Source organism: Sphaeramia orbicularis, chromosome 22 (assembly GCF_902148855.1).
Source record: "Sphaeramia orbicularis chromosome 22, fSphaOr1.1, whole genome shotgun sequence".
Taxonomy (NCBI): domain Eukaryota; kingdom Metazoa; phylum Chordata; class Actinopteri; order Kurtiformes; family Apogonidae; genus Sphaeramia; species Sphaeramia orbicularis.
The window spans coordinates 31176753-31199441 of NC_043978.1; the positions used below are offsets into that span (position 1 = coordinate 31176753).

The 22689-nt window shown below is 36.4% G+C and overlaps 1 protein-coding gene across 1 annotated transcript; it reads right to left on the reverse strand.

The window, feature by feature from the left end:
• Positions 1–569: 569 nt before the first annotated feature.
• On the reverse strand, positions 570–17633 carry LOC115413945 (thrombospondin-type laminin G domain and EAR repeat-containing protein-like). The gene is made up of 13 exons (XM_030127085.1): positions 17228–17633; positions 13156–13379; positions 12721–13076; positions 10788–10878; positions 10539–10695; positions 7123–7248; positions 6975–7045; positions 5806–5967; positions 5494–5701; positions 4914–5146; positions 3275–3453; positions 2253–2354; positions 570–1999 (listed from the first exon to the last, which is right to left on the reverse strand). Exons 1-13 carry the CDS (start codon positions 17310–17312, stop codon positions 1846–1848), a joined length of 2148 nt encoding a protein of 715 aa, XP_029982945.1. The 5' UTR covers positions 17313–17633; the 3' UTR covers positions 570–1845.
• Positions 17634–22689: the final 5056 nt, after the last annotated feature.

Below are 22689 nucleotides of genomic sequence, written 5' to 3' on the forward strand. Positions count from 1 at the left end.
ACATTTACAGTGCAGCACACGAAAAGAATTGGCAAGTTTATGGCCCCCTTGTATTTTCTGCCACTTTCCGATATATCTATATAATATGTTTATTTTATTCTACAGGTACCAGTCTTGTACACCTAAACAAAGTGTAGCAATAAAAACTATAACTCTGTACTTACTCTGAAATAATGCCACTTGCTGTAAACATATTTTTGGTTGTTTGTTTTGATAGAGGAATGCAGATATCTGCCCAGGGCCATGTATGTGCAGGACTACATACCAATCAAAGACCTCAAATGTTACCTGATGAAATGTTTGGAATGAAAAGTTGTGTGAGTTTGAACCTGTGGGGCATAAATATTTGCCACCCTGCGTGCTTAAAGATTAGTGGGGCAAAAACAACTCCTGATTTGCATATGAACATAATAAATCTTGTTTATTATAATTTCAATAAGTTATTGTCACTGTTTGATATATATATATAATTGACACAGACAAAGACACAAAGTGAGAACAATTTAATTTCTGTGAGAGAAAAAAAACTTCTAATGAATAAACAAAATTTTAAATATAGCATGTAAATAGTCTGTACATAAAGTTGGGCTGTCTTGAGTCGCAGCCGATTCATTTCTCTCTGACAACAAACTCGAAGACATTTGGACGAAATAGCAATGATTCATCAATACAACAATTAGCTGTCGACTATTAAATTAAATCATCTCCTTTTTGAATTTTTGTTAAATGTTTAACCAAAAAAAAAAAAAAAAAAAAATCCACGTTCTCTTACTACATCTCAGTTATTAATATTTTCTGGATTCTTTCTGTCTTTACAACAGTAAATATCTTTCAGTTCTGGACCAAAAAGACGTTAGAGGATTTTAAGCTTTAGGAAAAACTGATTCAGATATTTCACCATTATCTGATAATGTATAGACAACTAACTGACAAATCAAGAAAATGATCTGTAGATTAATCAATGAATAAAATAATAATGATTTGCTTTTCAAGACAACTTTGCTTATAAACCTTGCACATATAAAGCGTTAAAAATGAGGTAAATCAGTTGATAGCCTAGTACTGACGTCTGATGTTTTGCCATGAACTGGGTCTAAGGTTTTTTTTGTGGCAAATGACAGAGAACTCATAAAAAATTATACATTCATTTATCTCCTTATAAAGGTCTAAATGCTGTTTGAACATTTTCTTCATACTCAAAGGATATCATCATGAAGATTCATCCCATTTTCATTGTTTAAAACCAACAGGCTGTCAAACTGAAAGTCATAGCATCTCATTCAAAACCCACAATATAATTTCTTTGAAAATGTTGATATGTAAACTCTCCTTTAGATTGAAAAAACTACCAGTTTTACAGAAACAGGGCTAAGGACATCACCTCAGACGCTCTTTTCCACCAACATGCTCAATCTGAGCCGATACTAAGATTCACTTAGAACTGGTTCATTTCATTTTTGATGATGGTCAGAATAATCATGTCTCCAGTGTCAGATGTAAGTGGTTCTTGGTTGTAAACCAGAAAAGTCTTCTATTCTGGAACCAGTTTTGCTTAGAGACATTTTTTCAGCTTTCAACTCAAGATTAGACATCGGTTTCAAACCAGCTCTGATGAAGTTCCCTGGTGGACAAGGGGTATCCATATTCATTGTGGTTCAACAGCCCTGACTTTCTGTGACACTGATGCTAAAGTTATTGATAGACACAGGCTTCTAAATCCATTAAAAACATATTTTAAACATTATTGCAATTAGTGTCTCACACAGGGACATTCAGACAAAATACAAATATGACATTTCTTACTCACAGAGATACAGTACACATACACACAGGCACTCTTTGGGCCTAATAGGTCTTTAGCTTGAAAACTTTGGAGAGAGGTGCTTTGGCACTAGAGTAGATCAGATACGATTCTCCTTTTGAGGTGAAAAACTCCCAATCACTACACCCGATAGTTGGGAGCCAGTGAACAGGAACAAACCCTTCATATCCCTGCCACCTGAAAAGAAAAAAAAAAAAAAAAAGCTAATTACACCAAACGTCTATGAGTCTACTAAACACTGCCCTAGACTATAAATCTGATGTTGTCAAGTTGTTACTGAAAATGATAAAGGTGTGGCTCACAGGAAGAAAATCATTCTACGTTATAAAAGAGCAGTGTTTGTCTCAGAGATGATTTCATGACAACACAAGAGAACTCAGGATGAATGAATTATTTCACAATGAGAGCACGTTGTTGACAAGTTGAGTACCTGTAGAGAATGCTGTTCAGAGAGTAGGATTCTCCATTAAAGGAATTAGCTACAACCAGAAAATATTCTTCCCCGAGGCTAAAGAACTCCCAGTCCACTGCACTGCAGACAGAGACACAGTTATGAGGTGAGGAGAGAAAACAAATAGGTTGTTACACAGGGAATGCTTTCATATAGTCTGTGTATGTGTGTTTGGATGAACTACTGTTTGAAGCATCCTATAACATCAACACATCTACTCCTAACTTTCCTTGTCACCAATCAATAAAAGATCAGTCGATTTGGGGTAAATATGTGAATTAACACTAAATAATACCCAGCTGACGGGAAATGTCTCTTCTATTGCCTGTGAAATGTGAACTTTACCAGAGATGTTGTGTGAGTTCTATACATTCTTAAAACTAACGAACACTATTTTTCTCAAACTGATGCTGTTTTGGATGGAAATGTGCACATATTAACATTTTCTGTAAGAAATTTCTGAAATTCTGGTGCTATTTGCTATACATTAGAATGGAAAAAATTATTGGCTTGTGCATAACTGTATACAAATCATAGACTGTATATAAAGATGGACATTGCAACACGTTTTTTTCCTGCTGCATAAAAATTAAGCTATTTTTGCAAAATCAAATTACTAGTTAAAACAAACTGATGAGAAAGATGACAATTTGAATACAAGTCTTATGACACCTACCAACAAAGACCAAAAACACCTTTGGGAGAAATTTATTGGAAGTGTAGTCAAGTGGATGAAGTCGAAGGAGGTGAAATGTATGAAAAGTAGTGCAGCCATCCATCAAGAGGAGATGAAAATGTATTAGCTTCACTTTTCTATGATACAGACCTGTACTTTAATTTTGGTGGTGGTGGAAAAGCAAACCAATTCTTAAATGGTCCACAAACTGAACCAACCAGCACCAGGATCATGTTAGAAAATGGAGTATATACTTGGTGGAAGTGCTGGTATCTGATATCAGACTGGGTTTTGCATCCCTACATCCTTCCTGTCTGTACTATACCTGTAGGTGACAATATCCTGGAAGCGCACAAATATGCGTCCAATGACGTCCAGTTCATAGATAGTGGAGTTGATTGCATATCGACTCGGTCCAGTTCCATAGAGTCTGTGACCATTGGCAACAACCAAGAAGACTCTGCTGCCAATCTGAAACATCTCCCAGTCTGTAGCACAGAACGTCTAGATTGGCAGTGAAAGAGAAAATATCCTGTAATCACGCCTGAGTTAACAGTTTAAAACTTGCTCGTAAAGTGATATGAAAAAGGTCAACAGTTAAATTATTAAAAATGTGAAAACAGACACCAGATGTACTTTATATATTTTTAATCATTTTGGGTGATTAATCTCTACTGGCCCTGAGGTGTTCTTGTGAATCCTCAAAATGCAGCAGTGGAGTTTCCCTAAAACATACATCTCCTCTGGTTTCTTGTGTGACTATCAATGTGTCAACACTCTCACCTCAAATGGGGCTAGATTCGAATATATGATTCACTATCAGTTTCATGTCAAAGCACTGCTGCCTCTCAAGCAAATCATGGCAAACCACATGCTCTATTTATAGTCTTGTCTTAAAATGAGTGGAAACGCCTGTTCTTTACTCCCCATCTCTCTTTCATTACCCTTTTATCTTAAACCATTCCCTTCCTTGTGTGCACAGACAAGATGGTTTTTCATACTTATCATAAAGATACAGATCGTATCACAGGAAATCAAAGCCCAGCTGGAGTTCAGATAAAAGGGATGGAAATATAAAACAAAATGCTATAATAAAGTATGAACATGCTTAATAAGTCTACATAAATAAACTACAATTACTGCCTCACGGTTGTTTCCCTCAGTCAAGTTCAGTTCACATCCATGTCTGTCTAAACTCAAACATATAATTAAGACTTTGAAGGAGTTTCATAAAAGGCAATTAAATGTATTTAATGGTGAAATGGAAGGTATCCCTATAATGACATCTATAATTCCACTGAATCATTTCCAGAGAGAAACATCCTGTCTTCACTTATAGATTGTTTTTCCAGAGCAGTATAAGGAAGGCCAAGTGAATTTTTTTTATTTATTTATGTTTTTGCCAAATGTAAAAGCTTTCTTGACATTTCACATTCTCAAGAGTGAAGCTGACCTTTGAGCTCTTGGACATAAAACACGATCACTTTATTGTTTTAAGAGGTAAATACAAATTCTTGAGTTGTGGCCAGAAATACAGTACATGTTACAGAGAAGATGACCATCAGGTTTGTGCTAACTTAGAAGAAATTCCATTGGGAATTCCATCGTGATAATTAGACATAATGTACAGCAGGACTAAAATGGTAAATGGACTGAAGTTATATAGCACATTTTCTACACTTTAATGGTGCCCAAAGCGCTTTACAACTCCTCACATTGACCAGTAGACGGGTGCTGCCATGCCCTACTGGGAGCAATTTAAGGTTCAGTGTCTTGCCCAAGGACACTTTGACATGTGGACAGTTGGAGCCAGGATTCAAACCTTGACCCTTCGGTCAATTGACGACCTGCTCTACCAACTGAGCCATAGTCACCCACACTAATGATGGTACATATGAAATTCTCTTTTGTCTTCATTTTAGGTCATTTTTCGAGATTAATGATGTTTTCCCCATTCAATATACCTTAATTGTCTGGAACACCTGGAAGCTTCCGTTGATCCACACATAGATGACAGAGTCAACTGCAGTAGTCACCCCGTCAAAGGCATTTGCAACCACTAGGAAATGGTACGGTCCAACAGTGAAGAACTCCCAGTCGTAGGCTCCTGAGGTTGGAAGCTTCTGATGAACCTCAAAAGACTTTGTTAACCTGTTCCACGTGTAAATCACACTATCTATAGTGTGATTATTATTTCCTGAAAGACAAACCAAAGGAAGAAAAAAATGCAATAGACAGATGGTCAGTGGTTATTTTTATAGTAATGTAATTCAGTCAGTACTTTTATTTTTGCAGCAATGTCCTTACATGTGTCTGATTGCTTTAATTATTTTTCAACCCACAGCTTTTCACCCTCTTCCTGTCAAGTGTTCAGTATATGATATTTTAATAAAACTTGCCAATTTTCAGTAAGGTTTTAGATGCACCTTTTAAATTTAGTGGAATGTTAATGTAATGTAATGGATCAGCAGATGTATTCCATTGCTGAATTCAGTTTATACTAAAAGTCTACATGTACTCAAGTGTTTTCCTATAAGTTTTTACCTAATCTATGATTGGCCACAGCAAGGTAGGTTTGTTGATTGATGTTAAAGGCCTCCCAGTCCCGTGCACAGTGGGTCTGCAGTGTCTGAAACGCCACAAATCGTTTTCTCCTTTTGCTCCACTTGTAAATCACAGAGAAGTCCGCCTCAGGCTCTTTGTTAGCATGTTTGTCTGGACCTCCCCCAAAATTAGAAACAACCAGAAATGTCTAGAATAAAAACAGGAAAACACAGGAAACATCAAATGACTATTTTGCTGAGATTCTCACTGCATATATTTAATTGTTCCTCACTATCCCTTATCCAACTCTACCTTTTTGCCCATGTTGAAATGTCTCCAGGATAGAGCTCCAAAGGTGCTGACATTCTGGTAGAGTTGGAAACCTGTGGGTGTCCACAGATACACAGCAGAGCCCGACACAGAGGAGCGATGAGCCATAGCTGCCATTGTACCAACACCAGGTACCTGGAACACCTAAAGACAACATGAGTTATACAACTACACCTACTGGAGTTTGAGTTCAATGTGTTTTGGAGTGACATTAACAGTTAATTTTATATCAAGGCCTTGTTATTTACTTGTGTTACATTGCATGGGTCTGGACACAGATGGTCCTCCTACACAGTGTGAAAACTCAGTGGCTTTTGAAGGAGTTAACTTTTTCAAAGAAGACATTTCTAAAGCACTTTATTTAGTAGTAAGAATAAGCAGATGCATTTGACAGTTGTGCTTCTTTCAGATCCACAAAAGAGGCACCTGTAGTAAACTTTATCAATATTCTACTGAGTTCATAAAGTTTATATTAAATATGTGATATGAAAAACATTTTGTTCTGTGCTTTACAAAGAATGTAAAAATCATGTTGTCTAAAAACATTGTGTCTGCTGAAAAATGAAACATTTTTGTGCATTGTGAAATACAAATTAAATCACTATTCTATTTTCATTCCTTGACTTTGTGTTTCTGAAAAACAACACACATTTATGAAACATGTCATTAAACTTTTTTTTTTCATTATTTATATTAGTAAAATGAATCATACATAATTAAGACCGTACTTATTTCTCTGAGCGACAATAGCTGTGGTCAGAGGAATTTTGTTTGTGGGTTGTCTGACCTTCCTTGATATCAAAGGTCAAAGGTCATTTTATGTCTGTGCATTTTTTTAACACAATATTTTAGGAAAGACTTAATAGAATTTCATAGAAAATGGCACAAGCCCTCACAGTTTTTGGCTCCTATAAGATTTCAGTTTTGTAGAAAAGTGCATGGCAGAAAGAGTATATTGTTATAATCTTAGATACCCCTAAAAAGGTTTTCAGGTGAATTCATGTCTTATTAAGAGGAGAAAAACTCCACCTGGATACATTGTAATTCACACCGTGTTTCTGTCGATAAATGAGAATTCTTTTACTATTGGATCCTAGCAGCAGTATGTACACACACACAAAATAAGCAAAGTGTTAATTCTTAAAACATACCTCTACATCATGTGTCTCTGAGCTGGTGGTGAGGACCTGATGCTCCAACACATAATCCAGTCGTTGACGATCTAAGTGTGAGTTTATGAATTTTCAGTTACAGTAGAAAGACGACTTCATATGCCACTGGTTAGTGTTTAATCCTCACCTTGCAGCACGGTGATCCATTCTGAACCGTCACACAGGTACAGACCTTTCCTGAGTGGGTTGAACCACAGCTGGCCTTCTAACAGAGGTGTACAGGATCGGTCCAAACCCACTGACACTTGCCGTTCTATTTGAGACAAAACAGGGTGAAAACACAAGCATGTAGCATTTTATGTGCCTATGTGTTTTATATATCTAGGTGTGTAATTTTAATTGTGTTATATTTTATTTTAACAACTTTGTGCTGTGATCTTGAGTATCCTGAAAGGTGCCTATAAATAAAATGTATCATAATTATTGTTAGTCAAAGAGCATCATACTTTATTAAAAGCGTCGTAGCAGCCCAGTACTTTTTCTCAAATATTTACTTGAGGAGCACAAGAGTGGTTACAGTGGGTTCTGCCCCTTCACCCACTGTCAGCTGGGATAGTCTCCACCCCCCAGCCCACATCTTCCAGAGGATTAAGCAGTTACAGAAAATGAATGAATGAATGAATATTTACTTAAGTACAAATTTGCTTCCATTCTATGCTACGTTATCCATCTACTCTACTACATAGTCAGAGACAAATATTGTACTTTTTCTTCACTTTGTCTGATCACTTGACTTCCTATTCAAATGAAAATCCAATACAACTGATAATAGAACAAACTATTAAAATCCAACACAATAAAGATTAACCCACTAAGACCTAAACAGCCACTGACGACCAAAAGCATCTACTAAAATGTTTAATAACTTCCGAACCACTAAACCTATCAACATGTTGAAATAATGCAGGTGAAATACAGTTTGGTATCTTTTTATGGTCATCTAATATGACCATTTGGACGTTCAGAGGCTCCGTGCTGAACCCGGAAACGTCATCTTCTACAACATTGATTCACCAGTAAAACCCATGGAGTTTGATAAGTAACAGTGGATGAAAACACTTGATTTATTTTCAGTTAATGATAAGTCATAAAGTGCTTGAAAAGTCACTTTTTTCAGTTTTCTATGTTTTTTAACAACAAGGATGGACAATATATTAATAAATGGTGATAAATCCCTTAAGAAAATTAAATATATGAAAAAATATTTTGGAACTGCCACAAAAGTACCACTGGGTCTTTATGGGTTAAACCAGTGGTTTACGACATTATTTTTTCTTTATGATGTCTTACAAAATGCAATGCATTGTCAGCTGATAACAACTGTCATCATGTATCTCTGAACTAGTAATCATAATTAGACATAAAACCCAAGCAATGGTTTTTCCTTTAAATGTTTCTCATGTTACAGTGTAGTTCAAACTGACATCACCTCCAGCAGCTCCAACAGTATAGGCTTCACTATTTCAGATGATTTGCATGTGCTTATGTGTGGTTTGTGTTGGAAATGCTCTTGTACACTGAAGTGATGCAGGTGACTCTTCTACAGGTGGAACAGTATCTGACAGTAGGATGTGTTCCACCTGTTGTGTTGAAAACTGTAATAATAAAACAGTTGGTGCAATATTTTTGAATTAAAGCTGAAAGCCCATACTCTAATTTCATCTTGATTACTTCATTTCAGATCTAATGGTGATGTAGAGAAGGTGAATAACACTCTCCAAATACTTCCCTGATGTATGCTTGAACAAAGTGACAGTGATTTTCTTATGACTTTCAGGATGTGATTCACATTCTAAGCAAACTCATCAAGTCAAAATGAAAACCTTCTCACAAATATTAATTAGAGAAATAACAGTAAATGACAGAACATAAAACTGACAGGTTCTGTTCCTGTGAATGAATGGAGGCAGGTCTGGGAGGAAATATAGCTGACATTAACCCTTTATCGGGCAAGTGACTATTTTTGGTAATTTCCGCAAATATTAAATATGGGGCCAAGTGGGGGTGGGAGTGGGAATATGTGAGCGAATGAATAATGGATCAATAATGTGAAGTGCTTTAGGTGCCTTGAAAAGCACTATAGAAATCTAATCCATCATTACTGAACCAGGTAAGTTAGTTGAGAAGTGATTCTCATTTTCAATAACAACCTGCACTGTAAGCCCAGAATTTGTATTTACTAAAATGCTTTAATTACAATGCACTTAAAAGATTTAAGTTTTATGATGTTACTCTAAAATGTTAAGTATATTCTACTAATTTGTAGACATAGTTGAAAGTACGAAAAAGTTTAAGTTGAATGGAATTAAATCACTAAGTTTTAGTCATGACCACACCTTTTTATCTTCACATTGCATTGTGGGTATTGGGCATGATGTTGAAAATGTGTTATTTTTATGTGCAGGGGTTCAGCAGGGTTGTGGTGTTAGTGTTAATTTGGATTTAATGTGTGTATGGCAGTGTTTATTGGCCTTTTTGTGTTTGTTTTTGTATTTTTGTAGAGCTGCACCATGAGTCAGAGCCATAGGAAGAACAATGGCTTTCCTGTTCATTTAAGACTGGTAGTACACAATGACAATCATCATGTTTGATCAATTGAAAGTACTTCCTGTACTAGCAAATGACAATGAGTTAACTTGCACTCATGCACAATATATGAAATTGAGTAATTTCATAACTGATTTGGTCAGGAATAGGATTTTGAGTTTGATTATCTTAACAAAAATTGTTTAATCAATGATACATTAATCTGGCTGCAATTGAGAAAATTAGTCAGTGAAACCTAAAAGGCTGAGTTGAATGGTAGGATAGTGGGGTAGATTTTTACAAAAGATTTAAAGTACAAATAACTTGTCTTTTAGTGTTTTCTACTTCATAGTTTAAGTTCAATACTTTTAGCATTAAAGTTGAACCTACTTAAACCAATTGATTAGTCGATCATTACTCAAATCATGTAAGTGCAATCACTTGCCTCAAATTTTTTGAGTAAACGCTACTTATCCGGGCTTACAGTGTGGTGATTTTCGTCAGTTTATGGCCTTATAACAGTTGTTGTATTGGATGTTTATTTCTCAGCAAGTGCTGCTTGTATGTTTTATGGCGAGAGGAAGCAGACTGTTGTCATGGCAACCGACAAGGAGGTAGATGTCCGATAACACACTAAAGTTAAACTTTGAATTTCAGAGTATTTCAATGAGTGCCCTATAAAAGGTTGACTCTATTTTGAAGTTAATACTTGTCATGATTGTCTGCATCTATGACAACAGCCACAGTTTTCCATGTGGATTTTTTGGTGGTAAGTGAGAAATTCCTCACTTCTTCTAGCCTCAAGGAACAACAATGTGCAACACTAGCTACTGTTAGAAATGTGATCAGCACCAACACAGACTCCACAAACATACAAACGTTACTTATTGAACCTTTAATAATGTATATCAGTCAGAGGGACAAAGCCAGTGTATTGTGGTATTAGTTTTGTTCTGCTTCAAAACTTATAGTTGAGTATTTTTGTATTGCTGTAAAAGATGTTAATACTGAACTTACCATATGAAGTGGGTCCATCATTGTTCTTTCTCCCCGTGATAGGCAGGTCTAGGAGAAGTGGTGGCACTGACAGAGCCGTTAGCTGTGGTTCGGACGACGGGCAGATGTGCCCAGTGGCATCTGAACCTGGAACCAGAACCAACTGTCGCAGCAGACCCTACACAGAGCACCACATATAACAACAATTTGTTTAAGTGGTTTGGAAGCTTATTTATGATCAAAGCAGATACGAGGAGTGATCATTCTTACTGAGAAAAGGCCTTTCCATCTGCCACGACTGCCAATGTGGAATCTGGATCCCTGAATGTTGAGCTCTGAGGGGAAAGGCCTGGAGGGAACACTGATTGGCATAATAGACATAATTAGATATAAAATATTGCCTTCCGTGAGCAGACTCTAAATGGGTTTTGTAAATAGACTCCTGTGTCCTAGGTTGGAGACAGGAAAATTTGAGGCAGGAATCGTACACTATAGGTCGTGTTTGGTTGCTGGTGTTACTCTCTTTAGCGTGCCAGAGGGAGTTTCCACTAAATCTATCAAATACTGTCAGGTCACTTTGATATGGCTGCAGGGTGTGAGCCGATTTGGAGCAGTGCCATTGTATTGTGTTGAAAGATCTACTATACCTCAAGGCTGTTCAGAGGGAAGAGGAAAAGATGATGGCAGGACATAAAGGTGTAGATTTCAGGGGGAAGCCAGGGATAAGTCCCTCTCAATATTAAGAATAGACACTTTTGCCCTTGCTAATGAAAACATGAAAGAAGCAGAGAGCTAATTTTGAGCTCCCATAGATGGAACAATGCATCTCACAGGAAAAGATGGATTGTTCCTGTCAAATGCAGATCTTTTTTCCACATACAAAATATGAAAATGAATTTTGAGCTCATGCAAACATTGATTTATCCCCACCTCACAGTACGTTGCAGTCATCCTCGTCTTCTTTTGTCTAATGAACTATATTTGTAGATTATTGCACACTGCTATGTTAGTGTTAAGGTCAAAATTCACTGTTTACTCCTGTTAAATAAAAACCTACAACTTGGGAAATGCAGGCAAATGTACTGAAAATGTACAATGGAAGAGACAAGTTCGAGTAAAAAAACATAAAACTGCTGTGATGGGATTTTTTTTGCGAAAGCGTTATTTGCAGAAGGGTCAAAACACAGTAATATCCCGTCAGAGAGCGAACTTTAATTGATTGCCATTCCAACATTTATTTCAATATAAAATAGCTCCTTGTTTTGGATAATCCCTTATGGTCCAACTAAAGCAAAACGGAATTTAAAAGTAACAATGTGGGTCATTTAGCAACACTAATCAGTCATATTGTCTCTGAAATGTCCCGTCAGAGAGATTTCGAATACTGTGTTTTGACCCAGAAACTAATTGCATTCACTTTTTCATATCATTTTCATATCTCTTTTTTGGTAACTTTTCAAATGCGTAAATAACACTAAAATTCTATTATTTCTTTTGTATAATAGGATAAATTCTGCTTTTTGTTGTTTTGGTTGTTTTCTGTTGATAACTTGCTTTGGGGATTTACTTTGTTGGTGGCTGTACTGTGATATTTATATTTTAAAAAAACATTCATTCATTCATTCATTCATTCATTCATTCATTCATTCACTGTGAAGCATACAAACAAATAAGTGGAGACAAACACTACCAAATTTATGTATGAAACGATTACACTTAGATTTCTACTAAAATATTATCAGCTGACAGGTAATTGTATCTATGGTTATGCACCTGGTGGTCATGTGACTTATACCACTGTACTGTGGTATTAATACTCATGTAAAGCACATTTCACCATATTCCACTGTGGAAAATAATAACAAATGCAACATCCAGTATATAAGTCTAACACCAGCATGCTTTTTCTCCTTTTTCTATTTTATGGTGAGTAGTGTCCTCCATTAAAGTACAGTACCATCACCTACTACACCAGACCCCTACACTGGCTCCAAAAGTGCAATTTTTGCATGGGTACTAAATCGTAGCAAAGGGCGAGATGAGGTTTATTTGGCTGGCTTCAATCTGCAGCTTCACCACTAGATGTCCCTAAATGTTACATACAGAGCCTTCATTGTGTTCAAACAAAACCTACATCCTTTGAAGGGCATAGAAAGCAGAGAAGAAAAAAAAAACAATAGAACAAAGTCGGCATTGAACTTACATTTCCATTGGTGCGTTGCAGTCAACTGTGAGCCTCACATGACGACTGTTAACAGCTAAAACCAGTGTGTGCCACCGGTTATCAGTCAGTCCTGTGCCTCGAAACACCCAGTGCTCTACAACCCCTGCATGACCTTTAAAAAGGAAGTGCAGGCGGTTTCTAGAGAACCTCAGTCCGAGTATGATTCGTCCATGTTCCTCTGCAGCTGTGGAACGTCTCTCCTTCTCTTCCTGTTGCTCTTCTCTGCTGTTACCCCTCTCTTTATCCCTTAAAACGTTACGCTTGTGACTCTCCTCTCCCAGCCCTCTTCTGCCTGATTTTTTAGACTCCATCAATGTGAAGATGTAGTCATTCCTCTGAAACACAAGGAGCACAAAACCACTCAGGCATATTGTGAGTTGTTTTGGACAAATATGGCGGACAGCTGATATTTACCGTGGAGGCAACATGAGCTGCTGCAAGTGTCACAACAATGGAGAATTCTTTGGGGAAGATGTCGCAGTTTGCCAGCAGCTCAGAGGACGGGAAACTCATGGACGCATGGGGGCTCGAGAAATGGATGCCCCTCACCCCTCCAGATTGCCTAATATGGACCCCTGGCAGGAGTTTAGAGGTGTCCTTCTCCAGGACAAAGGACAGCAGGTCCAGAGGCACCAAGTCTATCAACAATAGCAAATAAAGAAGTCAGGAGGATTGTTTTAGGGCTTATAGAAACTGCTACAGGCTTTTTATAAAACAAGGGCTGCACCCAGGGGTTGTCACAGATGCATAACTTACAGTTTCTTAGACTTATTTAAAGGTTTAATGTCTGTTAAGTGTGGCTGTTGGGTCTCTATTGTGTTGGTAGGAGGTTGCTTTTTGGGATTACCAGTAGCTATGCCACTGTTGAGGAGCAGGTGACAGGTACTGAAGAACTCCAGGGTGAATGTAAAGATTTTTGTGGAAAATCTGACCTGAATCAGTATACAGGCTGTCATCAAGACATGAAGGGACAACCCACTCAAAAAAACAAAACAGACTCCAACATAAACTTCACATAAGCCCAGTTTTGGCAGTGACAAAAATTTTGTTTTCCACATATTTGTGAGGAACGCTGAAAAACATTTATAAGCATTTTAGTTTCATTGACTTTTATTGGGAAGTGTGCAACATTTATGCAAAAAGTCAACTTGTGTCACTGCCAAAACTTTGGCCATGACTGAACACAAGCACATGCAAGTCTTACATATTGAACCTTTAATATTGTTGTGGTTTGATAGGGACAGGTACAGCATGCACAGATAAAACAACAACAGACATCCATGTAGAGTATAATGTTAACTATACTGTATGCAATACCTGTATATACAGTTGAAAGGGTCTAACGAGACTAAAGAGTTTAGAAAAATACGTGTGAAGCAGGCCACATTAGGCAAGGCAAGGCAAGGCAAGTTTATTTGTATAGCACATTTCAGCAACAAGGCAATTCAAGGTGCTTCACACAGGACATTGAAATAAAAGAAACAAAAAGAAACACATTTAAAACATTATAAAAGAAACATGTAAAAGGTGATTAAAACAGCGAGTAATAAAACAACACATAAAATCAAAAAATGAATAAATAAATAAAAATAAAAACACACACATATTAAAGTAAGAGTTGCAGTGCAGAGTTTCAAAGAGAATATAAAGTTTAAAAAGTCAAAAGCCTTTTAGTCAAAGGCAGCAGTGAACAGGTGAGTCTTTAACCTTGACTTAAAAGAACTCAGACTCTCAGCAGACCTGATATTTTCTGGTAGTTTGTTCCAGATATACGGAGCATAGAAACTGAACATTGATTCTCCATGTTTAGTTCTGACTTTGGGAACACAGAGCAGACCTGCACCAGATGACCTGAGTGGTCTGGATGGTTCATACTGGACTAGAAGGTCTCAGATGTATTTTGGGCCTGAACCATTCAGTGCTTTATATGCTAGTAAGAGAATTTTGAAGTCTATTCTCTGAGAGACAGGGAGCCAGTGTAGAGACCTCAGATTACATTTAGTTGTCATGAATGAGTCATTCTTTCATGTTATATTGTATATTATTATAATGTAGTTTGTATTGTGGACTGTGATTGTGTACATATTTGTACAGTTTTCATGTTGTTGTGTTTTATGTACTTGAAAAGCCCAGCGAGGGACTGGCAGTGCAAATAAGCCAGGGCTAAATGCCTTGGTCTATGGCAATAATATATGCTAGGTACTTGCCCACACATTAACTAACCAACTAAAAATAAATGTAATAATATAGTAATAAATAAATGCAGCCATAAGTGTAAGTTTGGTTTTGTATTAAGCAGGCATTGGTAGCATTGTTGGAAGTCCATTGTTTACCTGGACTAGCATTACTTAAGTGAATTACAAAATAATTAATTAAACGTACTGGCAGAGCAAACGTAAAAGTTATTAATCAAAAGGTTGGTGATGGCACCTGAATATTGTATTTTCTGTAAAAAGTTCATATATAGAATGACACCCAACTATGCCAAGGCTATAATGTCAGATAGGAGTGTCTTTGCTGGAAATTCAATTGTATTTTTCTTCTTAAATCAGTAAAGCTTTAAACCTCTAACTTTGCAATTTTAATCAGAATTGCCAGCAGTGTTGAATATTATTGTGAAGTGCTGATATGTTTTCTGACTTACAACTTAAATTCCCAGTTAGAAAAGTCAGCAAAAATTATCGAATGAAAGCTGTAATACTTTGCTGAAAAAATCAAAGCATACTTCAACAAGGTATCCATAAATATTTGTAACCTATTTTAAAGTAAAGTTAAGTAAACTTTGTGATCCTGGAGGGCAAATTTGTCTCGGGCACACTGCTACAGTCTGTTACATTACATGAAACAAACCGCACACCATTATTTAACAACACAACTTACCACAGTGTCAGTCAAAATACATTCATAACAGCATAAAAATAGCAATAAAATATAGGCATGTCACAAAAACTGCTTGTGTGTAGATCACACATTGATTCTGTTCATCTTAACGGAGGCTGGAATGAACAACAACTTCAGGCTGTTTAATTTGGAGGTGACAGTTCCTATTAGTTTATATTATTTTTGATGCTTGTTTTATGACTTTCTCATGACTTTCATAGCTTGTGCATGCTGGCTAACCTGTTTTTTTGTCACATTTCAACAGTAAAATGAGTTTGCTGTTGCACAGGATGTTTCACTGCATGGAAATGTACAAAACCTCTTGAAGTTGCACTCATGGATTTGCAGCAACTTTTTAATTTATTAATATGTTTGTAAAGGGATGAGGTAGGGGGCCAGTCCATTTAACCCTTTCATGCATAGTGGTCACTACAGTGGACAGCTATTCTACAGCTGTTCTCTTGTATATTTATGGATTTTGTTGTTCTTTTCATTGTTTTTTGTTTTTGTTTTGTTTGTTTGTTTGTTTTTTACACATATCTTTATTAAAGTTTTAAGACACTACATGTCTTTTCTGACATGAATTGGTAACATTACGTAGATCTCTTCTGAGGATAAACCCCAGAATCACAAGCCTTCCCCATAGTTTTCCACACCAATTTCACTGCTTGCTTTTTGCACAATGACAATAAAGGCTATTCTATTCTATTCTATTCTATTCTATTCTATTCTATTCTATTCTATTCTATTATACAATTTATCAGTAAATACATGTTTCTGTGTGTCAAAAATTAAACGTGTGATGTCCAGCTGAGTGGATATTTTTGCAACTTCATGAAAAATAGGTTCATAAGAATTTTTTTGTCATTATTACTTTTTTTTTAATGTATTTTAAAAAAAATCATTTTTTTTAAATTATTTTTTTATTTATTTTTCAGAAGAAAATTTTCTATCTCATTGTTTTTTTCATGACTAAAGAGGAATAAAAACACTCAGGACAAATTCTGATTAAGGTTCTCATAATTCGTGCATGAAAGGGTTAAACATTTTAATACTAATTTTATGTTATAATGGAGGTAAATAACGGTTGATACAGATCATATTAAAACTATAACCTATAACAACTGCTGTAAACTAATATATTAATGCAATTCCATGCCCAATCCCTGACCCTCCTGCCCTGTGAGAAATAGCCCCGGGTGGGAGTAAAGCTACAGGGGGTTTGGAGGGGCTGTTATTGAGAGAGAATAATGAGAGGGAATTACTCCCAAACTCATGAAACACCCTACAAACATGCACCATGTTCATCCTGACATTCAAAGATGAGTAGAATTGTTGTGGAATTCCTAACCACATCCACTGCCTGTACTTGTTTGTGGATGTTAATTCAAGTTAATATCGCATTCACAGTAGCACTCCCATTCTACTGTAAGCAGACACAGACAGTTGGAATTATCCCAAAGAATTTCAGCTGGAGGGGTTTCCCAGGTTTTAGACGAAACCATAAACCATCCAGCGAATAATCATTAACTGAACATCCCATGCGCTGAGCTGAGGCAGAAGCTGACATTAGGGAGAGACCAAGTAGAATAAAATGACACAATACCTGTACAGTATCTCAGAGAGTTTGCAGTTGCGTCGATGACCTGTAACCCCAGGAGAAGGAGTTGCACAAGTGTAAGCGATGACATGGTTCAGTTGTTGGTGGGTATCACTGTCTCCATATCAGGTGTATCTCTACGTGTCACTCCCTGTTGTCTAAGAATAGTCCACTCCAACAAACTTCAACATATGGATCCAGTGAGTGTAAAATGTCCACAATCTCTGGTGAAAATCATCAAAATGGATTTCCTCCTGTGTAAGAGTCATATGTACTCAATAGCAAAAGAGGTAAACAGTCACAAGGCATCAGAGCTCACATGGAAATCCATTCATCTCTGTGGAGAATCCTGCACCTGCAGCCGCTTTTAAGCACCGGAGCCATGCAAATCACTTACCAGCCTGTCACTCATCCTCCCTCAACCGCCTCCGATGACACAGAGCTGCCAGAGGGCTGCTGCACTGCTCAACAGAGTCTGTAGGTGAGCACTTTGTATGACTGACAAGCACAAGGGCAAAATATTTTACTACAACCATACAGAAAATGCCTGTCAAAAAATATATTTCTCAGCAAGAAAATTGAGCAAAAGGAAGGGGTCATGGTAGATATTTTTTTAATTAAAAAGAAAGGAAAAAATAACAGAACATCTGCGACCTTTGGTCCTATAATGGATAAATGGATATGAGCCAAACTTTTTATCATATTGGCTGTTATCCCATAGTTTATTAACTGAGAAACCAATGTATGTGCATGAACACAGTAATATTAGTTTTAAACCTGGATGTTTTCCTTAAAGATCTGTATATATTGCTTATTTTTATGAAGTCTATTGGAAGTAAAATTCAGGACATAATGTACTGTGAGGACCTGGGTCAAACTGTATTAAAAGTCTAAGAAAATCACCACTGAATTCTTCAATGCACCTGGTGTTTGGTGAACGTTCATCCTTGTATCACGCTCAAGACACAAAACACTGGAAACATAATTTATATTTTTAAAAAAGCATCTAAAATTGTCATAATGTTGATCTTTTTACTGACTATTCCACGGTCAAAACAATGTCCTTTTTACATTGTTTTCATCTTGTTACATCTCTTCCCTCTCCTCTTCATTCCATATGGATCTCACTTCCAGAAAACACTCCTTTACTGCTTTGATAAAGAAAACCAATCCATATATTATCTAATTGTCATGTATTTGACTTTGACAATTGCTGACCCAATAAAAACAACTCAAGATGTTCTTTCAAGACACACTAAATTTGGGAAAAGCTCCTCCTTGATGCTGAAGTCAGATCAATGTGAAGCCTGTTTATCTGAGGTGCCTGATACATACAAAGTCAAATTAAAGACTTTAATCCTCAAGAGGGTCACTGGGTCCTGGAGCCTACCCGGCTACCAACAAGCAGACGTGGGGTACACCCTGGACGTGTCACCAGTTCATCAGAGGACAGATAAATACAGACCAACAACCTTTCACTCTCACATTCACACCATGTGATTTAGATTGACCAGTTGAGGTGCATGCCTTTGAATGGTGGGAGTGATGAGTTTACACCATGTTCCGTCAGTCAGCACGGATCTCAACTTAACATCAACAACCAGATATCACTGTAGCAAGTGGTGTCATGGGAGTGATAGTCGATGCTTTATTTTTATTTGTGCTCAACAGCAATTAAAGCATCACTCTGAACATATTCCCCATTGTTGATAACACAGCATCAACCCATTACCAAAGTGCACTCATAGTGTAAAAGGTGCACTAAACGAACAAAAACATTAAATAGACAAAAGGATGAAATATAATTGGGCTCTGTATGACAGAATTTGACATCCCAACACAGCAATGTAATTTTAATGTACAGTATTGCACTATTATCATAGTCTGTGGGCACCTGGAATTTTAACCCTTTCATGCATGAATTATGAGAACCTTAATCAAGATTTTTTTTTTCCTGAGTGTTTTTATTCCTCTTTAGACATGAAAAAAAAACAATGTGATTGAATTTTTTTTTTTTTTTTTTTTTTATGAACCTATTTTTCATGGAGTTACAAAAATGTCCACTAAGCTGGACACCATGCGTTTAATTTTTGAAGCAAAGAAACATGCATTTACTGTCATACTGTGTGAAAACTATGAAATAAATGTTTTTTAATGTTGCTAATCTGATGTTTTTTCACATTTTAACATACTATAATAGTGGTTATTACACACTCAAATAATATGCAAAAAACATCAAAACACAACAACTTCTTGTTTAAAAAAAAAAAGTTAATTACAGTCTAATAACAATTAGCAATTGATTTACACTCAAATCTGTTGCTACTGATCAGGTTTCTCAAGAACTGCAAAGTTACAGTAACAGTATGAATTGCAGTGTATTATGGGATGGTGTATAAGTGTCCACTGTGTTTGTTAATATGCAACTAAAACAACAAAATCCATGAATATACAAGAGAACAGCTGTACAATAACTGTCCTCTGCAGTGACCGCTATGCATGAAAGGGTTAAGATCCAACATATTTTAAGACAATAAAGAAAAGTACAAATGGTATGTTCTGCAAAACTAATGTATGTTAGTTTATTCCAACTCCTGTTTGTGCTGGTGTTTCAGCATTAGCTCCCAGTGGATGTTGAAGGCACATATTTGCATCTTCCATTCACATGAGTAATGAAAGGTCTGCTGGTCTGTACACAGGTTAAGAATTACTATAGCACGTGCATAATCGCTGTGGTGATTCCTGCTATTTTGTCAATGTGACAATGGTACTGGAAAACTGAAGCTACATAAAGGCTAATATATTTAGTCTGTATGTAATTAAAACATTGGATGAGAGATTTACTTTTGGGGAAGGACTCAATCAGATGGTTCTGAGTCACAGATACGACCTCAAATCACCAAAATCTTTTCACCTTTCAGGATAAGAGACTTTGCTGCACATGTGCATTAGGTTTAACATAGATTTGGGGAAAAGACAGTATGGAGATTTCTTGGATTTGAAAGAAATGTCTACTGTGGCTTAGTAGTGCATTGAATTGGATGATTTGACTGAACTGCTGTTACTTTGAAACTCATACTTCAGGTTCTGTAAGTCACTGATCTCTGACACATGTGGCTGCATTTGTAATTAATGTGATTTTACTGGATGAAAACAGTCGCAGATTAACAGCAAGAAAGGTTTTGAACATTTCCTAAGCCTCTCAAGCCTCTCCCCATCTATCAGAATTCACAAACATTAAAAAAAAAAAAAAAAAAACAGCATAAAACTTAAATTTTGGTTGTGTAAATACTTTATTAAACATTAAAATATAGACTGAGCAGAATATATTCTAATGTCTTGTAATAGTTTTAACCATGTTCCTCCAATAAATCACGACAAAGTAATGTGGCTCCAAATAAAGGTAGGTTTGATCATATCAGCATATTCCTATTAGCAATTAAAAGGTAATGATTTGGCTGTTTTTCATATCTTTTGTTACATTTAGGTGTATATTTTTCTTAATCATGCTTGACAAATAAAAGAAGGAAAAGTGTGTTGATGATATATACATCTGCTTTGTACACAGTAGGTACATAATCATTACTATGCACAAAAGTGTGTTAAACATCACTTTTCATTTTCCTGACAGATTATGGACTAAATTTCCAAATTGTGACATTGATTACATGTGCATTTGTGTATTAATCAGTGCGTTGTGAGAGACAGCGGCATCATGTTGTGTGTCAGATCTCTCAGAATCCTCTCATCTGCCGCTCGGCACATTTACAAGGCAAATGTGTTTCCTGTTCTCGCCCACATACAGATCAGGCTGTAGACTACATGCAGATTAGGATACTAGATACCAGTAATAGTTGGCTCCCATTTTTCTTTGTCCGTTGATTAATCTCTCTTCCTTCCAGACACAGTTCAGGGTGGACGTTGGCCTCTCCGTGGACCTCGTTAGAAGCAGAAAAGTCCATCTAGATTGTTCATTCATGCAAATTTTTTTCATTATTCCTGGTTTGACTCATCATCATTTCATCTTATCGCTGTCTCAATGGGACTGAACACACTGTTCAATCAGTTTATCAGAGAAGATCTAGGGTTAGAGCCAGACCCCAGGTGACCCAGCAGAGGTGAACATAGAAGTAAAGATGAATCCTTTTGTCTATATCTTGCTCTTATCCTAAAGGTCACAAATCACTTGCGTTCATTAAATTGTTATTGTACAGTTTTCAACACAAATGTAAATATAACTCCAGATTCAAGCTCGAGTTCATGCGTTATGTTCATATGTGGCTAAATTGTAAATCCAACTGTTACAACCTAATGCCATGAATATTTTTTAATCCATAACCTTTTTTTTTTTTTTTTTTACCATTCCAGCAGGATATAAGTGGTGAAGAAGATGATTAAAAATTAATAGACCATCAAAAGTCATCAAAAACAATGGCTGTGCAACCAAGTACTAACTTCTGCGTGTATCATGTGACTAAAACAGACAGAAAAGAAAACATGGAATGCCTAAAAGCACTGTTTTTGTCAGTACAATGCCATAGCTCTTGATGTAAGAACTGAAGTGAGTTTGGTTATTATCAAGAAAACATGGAAAATGTCTAGATATCAGCTCTGAAATTAAACTCTTATGAGCTATTTTTGTTGTTATCACTATATTTGTCCAAACAGATGTACCTTTAGTTGTACCAGGCATTAAAATGAACAAGAAATTGAAGTAAACAAGGGTGGTCAAATAATTTTTTCTGCAACTATAAGTAAAGATGAATCCTTTTGTCTATATCTTGTACACTGTTCTTATCCTAAAGGTCACAAATCACTTGTGCTCATTAAATTGCTATTATACAGTTTTCAACACAAATGTAAATATGACTTCAGATCCAAACTTGTATTTGTGCGGTATGTTCATATGTGGCTAAATTGTAAACCTAACTGTTACAAACATAACTCGTGCCATAAATATTTTTTAATCCATAACTTTTTTTTGTGCCATTTCAGCAGAACATAAGTGGTGAGGGAGATGGTTATATAATGCTGATTCTTGACGGTATTTCAGTTTGGGCTAATTTTGTCTATCCAGATCTACAGGGTGGGTGAAAAGGAAATAGGCATCAAAAATTGGTAGTAAAATCCATATTCCTATTATAAATTTATTGAAATAAATGAAAGATGGTCTTTATTACATGGAAAAATTAAAGAAAATCTTCATATTTCAATGTAAGCACCGGTGGAGTCGACCAGTTTCCGTAAACGGCCAGGGATGGAATGAACAACCTTCTGAAGGACGTCGTCTGGGATATCATTGAGAACCTCCTGAGTCCATGAAATAAGAAATAAGAAAAAAAGAAAATAAGAAATCCCCATTAGTGCTGTTTTGTCATGACTTCAGTGGTAGTTACTTTTCACCCACCCTGTACACTACATGGAGAAAAGCATTGGGACACGTTAAATTCAGGAGCTTCTTTTCTAAC

What these genes read in the sequence shown, in the direction of transcription:
- LOC115413945 (XM_030127085.1), bottom strand. Translation starts at nt 17,312, where the DNA reads ATGTCATCGCTTACACTTGTGCAACTCCTTCTCCTGGGGTTACAGGTC. An exon ending in TGATGGACCCACTTCATATG is followed by an intron (nt 7,249 to 10,538) that starts GTAAGTTCAGTA and finishes TGTCTCAAATAG; the next exon opens with AACGGCAAGTGTCAGTGGGT. An exon ending in TGTGGCCAATCATAGATTAG is followed by an intron (nt 5,147 to 5,493) that starts GTAAAAACTTAT and finishes TTTGTCTTTCAG; the next exon opens with GAAATAATAATCACACTATA.